The sequence below is a fragment of the Podarcis raffonei genome, chromosome 8, assembly GCF_027172205.1.
Source record: "Podarcis raffonei isolate rPodRaf1 chromosome 8, rPodRaf1.pri, whole genome shotgun sequence".
NCBI lineage: Eukaryota > Metazoa > Chordata > Lepidosauria > Squamata > Lacertidae > Podarcis > Podarcis raffonei.
In genome coordinates, this window is record NC_070609.1 from 13291549 (window position 1) to 13298105 (window position 6557).

Here is a 6557-nt window from a genome sequence, read left to right on the forward strand (position 1 = left end):
GAACATGGCTGTCATATCACCCCTTAATCTCCTCTTCTCCAGGCTAAACATGCCCAGCTCCCTTAGCCGTTCCTCATAAGGCATTGTTTCCAGGCCTTTGACCATTTTGGTTGCCCTCCTCTGGACACGTTCCAGTTTGTCAGTGTCCTTCTTGAACTGTGGTGCCCAAAACTGGACACAGTACTCCAGGTGAGGTCTGACCAGAGCAGAATACAGTGGCACTATTACTTCCCTTGATCTAGATGCTATACTCCTATTGATGCAGCCCAGAATTGCATTGGCTTTTTCAGCTGCCGCGTCACACTGTTGGCTCATGTCAAGTTTGTGGTCAACCAAGACTCCTAGATCCTTTTCACATGTACTGCTCTCAAGCCAGGTGTCACCCATCTTGTATTTGTGCCTCTCATTTTTTTTGCCCAAGTGCAATACTTTACATTTCTCCCTGTTAAAATTCATCTTGTTTGTTTTGGCCCAGTTCTCTAATCTGTCAAGGTCGTTTTGAAGTGTGATCTTGTCCTCTGGGGTGTTAGCCACCCCTCCCAGTTTGGTGTCATCTGCAAATTTGATCAGGATGCCCTTGAGTCCATCATCCAAGTCATTGATAAAGATGTTGAGTAAGACCGGGCCCAAGACAGAACCCTGTGGCACCCCACTAGTCACTCTTCTCCAGGATGAAGAGGAACCATTGATGAGCACCCTTTGGGTTCGGTCAGTCAGCCAGATTTGAGAACCAACATTTCATTTGCCATGATAGTTTATTTTGTTTTCCATAGAGGTCCCATTGGAAATTTAAATGATTTAAATCTTACACTTTAGCTTTTTGGAATTAGAACCCACAACTCCTCCACCAAATGGGGGGGGGGGGGAGAAGAGCCAGAGGTCCTGAGGCCTGGATTTCTCCACAAGATCTCGAACTCCCCCTTCCCAGCTGCAACATATTGTGGAAACCACAAGAAGGGTGGCTATTCTGTATCCTATTCTTAAAATTCAGGCTGGTATTGTCAGTGTTTGTAAAAAGCAAAAAAGGAGGAAAGATTTCTGACCTCCCTTTGTCTCCTCAGCCTGGTCCTCGGACCCTTGTCGGCACAAAAGAGTCCACGAGAATATCCTTGCAGAGTTTTATTCTTAAAAGTCTTTGTGCAAAACCCAACTGAATAACTATACACACCAGCACTAACCAACCCAAACACCAGCCTCAGCAACAAACTAACATTTCTCACTTATATATACAACTTGGTGCAGACCGCTGAGTCATGCTGACCCAGCTTTATTCGCATTAAAGAAACAGCAACCATTTTAGCCGTGACACCCCTTCTGTTTCTTAAATGCGAAAAACCCCAACAGAAACAATACATACATGCATTATATACATAAACCCAGTTTTGTCATCAATTCATTATGGCATGTTGCTGGCAAAGGCTTGGTAAACAAATCAGCAATATTATCTTGTGACTGTTTGATCACCCCATTCTGTACACAATCTCTAACATTCGCATGACGGATAGCAATATGTTTTGATGTGGATTTCATTATTTCTGAGCCCGCTAATGCAATACACGATTGGCTATCTTCATACACTTGGATAGGCAAATCTACTTTACAATCTAGATCTTTTAGTATCTGTATAAACCACATGATTTCATTGCATGCTAGCGACAGGCTCCCATATTCTGCCTCACATGATGAGGTCGCAACAGATCCTTGTTTCTTTGACCTCCATCCAATTAGGGAATTGGCAAACATCATAACCATTCCACTTGTAGATTTTCTGGTAGTTACACAACTTCCCCAGTCCGCATCAACAAATACTTCTAGTTTTTCGTCTTGTGTACTAGATATCTTCAAACATACATTTAATGTCCTTTTTAGATATCTGATAAGCCTTTTCAAAGTACACCAATCGGCAGTACTGGGTTTAGATATACGTTGACTCAGAACATTTGCAGCACATGCAATGTCTGGCCTTGACCACTGGCTTAAATACAACAGTGATCCTATTTTTGAGTGATACAACTCAGGCTGATCAAATTCATCATCACACACTGTCTTTGGGAAATCTGGTGTCATGGGAGTTTGAACTGGCTTGCAGTTTTCCATGCCAAACTGCTCTATCAAATGAAGAAATTTCTCTTTCTGGTTCAATAGGAAGCTTCCATCAGCTTCCTGCCTTACTTCTACTCCCAAGTAATTGCTTACAGGCCCTAAGGCTTTAAGCTTAAACCACTTTTCCAGTTGACTTGTGAGCTTCTGGATCTCATCTGTGGAACTCCCTGCTACAAGCAAATCATCAACAACTACTAAGAGCATTAGATATTTGTTGCCTGTCCCCTTGGTGTACAGGCATGGATCAGCCACACTCCTTTTAAAACCAATTTTTACAAGGGCTTCATTTAAACACTGGTTCCAACACCTTCCACTTTGTTTGAGACCATAAACAGCCTTTCTCAAATGCCAGACTGCACCATTCTCCCCTTCAAACCCAGGGGGTTGTCTCATTAACACTTCATGGTCTACATTTGCATGTAGATATGCAGCATCAACATCAAAATGGTGCACTGCTAGTTGTCTTACAGCAGCAATGGAAAGCATTAAATGAAAAGTTTCACTCTTTACAGTGGGAGAAAACACTTCATCATAACTCTCCCCTTTAATCTGAGTGAACCCTCTGGCTACTAATCTGGCTCAAAAACGTGGTTCCCCAGATGCAAGTGTTTTCCTTTTGTAAACCCACTTGCATGACACCACTCTGCCACCAGATGGCGGCATTATGACTTCAAACACTTTGTTACGTTTAAAAGAGTCCATTTCTTCTTTCATGGCTTGTTCCCACAAAGCACGTTCCCCAGGGGGTAAGTCTAAGACTTCATTATAACTTTGTGGTTCCACACAACTCACATTGCATACTCCCACTCCTCCTAGGGTCAAATGTTGAGGAGGAACGCCCTTGTTTGAACGCTGGGAGCGCCTAGGCACAACTACTTCTTCTTCCCCCCTTATCTCTGGCTTTTCTTCCTCTTCCTCTAGAGAAGAAGTATCTATTGCCACATCTTTTGGGGAAATCTGTGCCTCCTCCTCACCCTGCTCCTGTGTTGCCAATGGCTGAGAAGAAGCCTCTTCTCTTACTTGCAGGGGCAGTAGGCAATCTGAGTTGGCATGGATCACAGTCCATCTGTCCTGGTCAGCAAAGTCTGCACTTCGTGACAGGACCATGCGTCCTGGGTGTAGATTGAAATGCCATCCTTTGCCATAGGACTGATATCCCACAGACCGCAGTTTCTGCGCTCTAGCGCCCCCTTTCTGGTGCTGAGCTTTGGGAATATTTACATGTGCCCAAGCACCCCAGTTATGGAGCATTGTGCACTCTGGTTCTTTCCCAAACAACACACGATAAGGTATATCTTTTATAGAGCTTGACCAGGTTCTATTAATCAAAAAGTTCGCTGTGAGAAAAGCCTCGCCCCACAGCCTATGGTTGTGGCCCAATCCTGCATCCACTAGCAGGCAGTCCTTTACTGACTGTATTACAGCCCCACATCTTTCACACAGACCATTTTCAGCAGGGCTATAAGGGTTAGTCAAGCGATGAGTGATCCCCTTATGTCGCAACCATGCCCCAAATTGTTTGTTCAGAAATTCTCCGCCCCTATCTGTTTGCAGCTGAACAACAGGCCGAGCGAAGAGCTTTTCAGCTTGGGCAACCCATTCTCTGAATGTGGGGAAACACTCAGATTTCTGCTTTAACAAAAACAACCAACTAAAATGTGATTTATCATCTATTACCAGAAAAGCATATTTGGCGCCCCCTTCAGTCTTCTGTGGAAAAGGACCTATCACATCACAATGGACAAGTTCTAAAACCTCTTTAGATACTCTGTCACTTTTAGAAGCCACAGGCCTCCTCTTAGATTTGGCCATTTTACATACATTGCAATCTAGGAAACAATTACAGCTATTTACTTTTAGGTTCTTGCACACCTTTTGCATCTCTGAAAGCACACGGAAATTGGCGAGACCCAGTTTTCTGTGCAGTTCATGTACACACCCCTTATGAACTGCTAAATTTTCCTGAACCACCTGAGCTGCTTTAACAGGCTTGTCCTGCATTACATATAACCCATTCTCCATCTTTGCATGGCCACATACCTGAGTTCCATTCGTTATCAGACAGCCATCCTGCGTGAACTTAACACTATACCCTGCATTAATCAAACAGCTTACAGACAGCAAACAATAGTCCAAACTGCTGACAAACAGAGTCTCTGGTAGAGTAGTGTTCAAGCACTGCAGGAAACATGTTCCCTGGCCATCAATCTTGCTTCTACAACCATCAGCAAGATAGATTGAGTCTTTTCCATCAGCTGGCTTCCCCAGGGTCTTAAAGTCCTCCCGCCTGTTGCAGATAATCCTGCTGCTCCCAGAGTCCAGCAACCATGTTCCTCGAGGTATCTTCCTCTCCTCTCGAGAAAATGCAGAAACAAACTGAGCAGAACGCGTGTTCTTCTTCCCTGAAGAGAACCCCTTCTGCTTACATTTCTGCGTTGATTGCTGTCTCTGCTCCACGTCGTCTCCTGGAAGTCTTGCCCTGCATTGACGTTGGAGATGCCTGGGTTGGTTGCATCTATAGCACCTCCTCACCACCATAGCCAAGTCCAAACCTTGGCATTGCTCCATTGGCAGATTCTGCTGCTGGCCCCCTCGGCTGTAACTCCTCCGTTCTTGGAGTTCAGCCTGTCTATCTGACCTTCTTTCTGCTTCTTCGGTCAATCTTCCAACCACATACTCAAGGGTCAGATCTTGGGGACGCATACTCTCCATGCTGTTAATCACGGGCAACCAGCTTTCAGGCAAACTTGAAAGGATAATGTATGTTTGGTCAGTCTCATCATAACGCTTACCTCTCTGTTGTAGTTGAAGAAACAGAGATTTCAGCTTTTGAAGATGAGTTGCCAAACTCTCACCTTCTTTCATAACAGTCCTGAACAGCCTTCTGGTCAGAGAAATGATAGTTTCAGCAGTTTCTCTGACATGCATTGCCCTTAATAAATTCCAGCACTCAAACGCTGTGCTGGCATTTGCTACATGCAATAACTGAGAGTTGCTCAAACACAGCATAATTTTGGCACGAGCCCTTTCATCTAGCCGTTTTTTCTCAGCAGAGTCCCATCTCAAAACCTCAGTTTCAACACAGTCCCATAGTCCATCTCTCTTTAACAACTGCTGCATTTTAATTGACCAACTCAGCCAGTTGCTCTCTGAGAGAAGTTCAAAAGGGATGCCTCCCCCAATATTTACAACTTGTGAAGACTGGAAATCTGCCGTCTCTGCTGGTGCTTGCTGAGCCCCTTCTGTAGGGCCTCCAGCAATCTCTCCTGACTCTCTTTTTAGAGTCCGACTGGATGGTCCTGGCTGGCACTCACCGGCTTCTAGCTGCTGCCTCTGTTGACCCTCGGGTCCCGCCTGGCTCTGCAACTGGTGTAGCCGCTCTGTGAGTCGCCTACTGTGGTCCTCTAGCAGTTCAAACTGTTCCAGTAGCTGACGCTGAGTGCTTTCCAGATCCTCAGATCCTAGCCGCTCCAGCGTCACTGCAGACAGTTACAGCTTGCCACCAACTGCTCCAAGCATAGCCACTGGCTCCATACACCACCAGGACTCACCAGCTCCCTGCTGAGATGCTGCCAGTCGTTTTGCACTCTGCACATGCTCAGAAACACTGGACCCATAACCTGTCAGTTTTTGTAAAAAGCAAAAAAGGAGGAAAGGGTTCTGACCTCCCTTTGTCTCCTCAGCCTGGTCCTCGGACCCTTGTCGGCACAAAAGAGTCCACGAGAATATCCTTGCAGTTTTATTCTTAAAAGTCTTTGTGCAAAACACAACTGAATACACACCAGCACTAACCAACCCAAACACCAGCCTCAGCAACAAACTAACATTTCTCACTTATATATACAACTTGGTGCAGACCGCTGAGCCATGCTGAACCAGCTTTATTCACATTAAAGAAACAGCGGCCATTTTGGCCATGACAGGTATGAGTTTTCTGAAGCATCATAACACGTCTCTTCTATGGCACGGAGGTTATTCTTATTAACAAAGATTGTAGGGATAGGATGTTTGTTTTCATCCAGGATGGAACAAAAGTCTGTTGTTGCACATCCTTTAAAATTCAGTCCCCATGCCATTTGAAAACCTGAAAAAGAAAGAAGAAAGAAATAAAGAAATGTTCATATAAGTGCTTTTCCAGGTCTTCAAGATTATGTTTGTGCTGGTGAATGGGAATCTTAAAATTTATTTTTATAAAGTATACTTCTGAAAAATCTGCAGAAACTCATCTAAAGTTGGAAATACAATGTTCATGTAGTCTCTGATGGATGGCATGTTGGCAATTAGGAGGTGAGGGAGAGGAATTTGAGAAGGAGAAGCGTATCAAGTAAGATGAATGGCCTGTCAACTGAGGAGGTGGAGGAAGCAGCTGAGGTAGAGGCTGCGGGGAGGGAGAAGGAATGTGATGTTGGCGGCCTCAGGAATCCATTCAAAATCAAAGCTGACAGTGTACATTT

The 6557-nt window shown here is 44.7% G+C and overlaps 1 protein-coding gene across 1 annotated transcript; it reads right to left on the reverse strand.

Moving 5' to 3' along the window:
- Window positions 1-3119: 3119 nt before the first annotated feature.
- On the reverse strand, window positions 3120-5585 carry LOC128419156 (uncharacterized). The gene is made up of 3 exons (XM_053399561.1): window positions 5418-5585; window positions 3871-4849; window positions 3120-3143 (listed from the first exon to the last, which is right to left on the reverse strand). The coding sequence occupies exons 2-3, from the start codon at window positions 4813-4815 to the stop codon at window positions 3120-3122; spliced, it is 969 nt and encodes a 322-aa protein (XP_053255536.1). The 5' UTR covers window positions 4816-4849; window positions 5418-5585.
- Between the last annotated feature and the right edge of the window lie 972 nt (window positions 5586-6557).

Excerpts from the sequence above, each read along its gene's own strand:
- LOC128419156 (XM_053399561.1), bottom strand. The coding sequence starts at position 4,815 with ATGGAGAGTATGCGTCCCCAAGATCTGACCCTTGAGTATGTGGTTGGA. Across the intron at positions 3,144-3,870 it reads TGGCTTCTAAAAGTGACAGA|ATTGCCTACTGCCCCTGCAA; the intron begins GTATCTAAAGAG and ends ATGCCAACTCAG.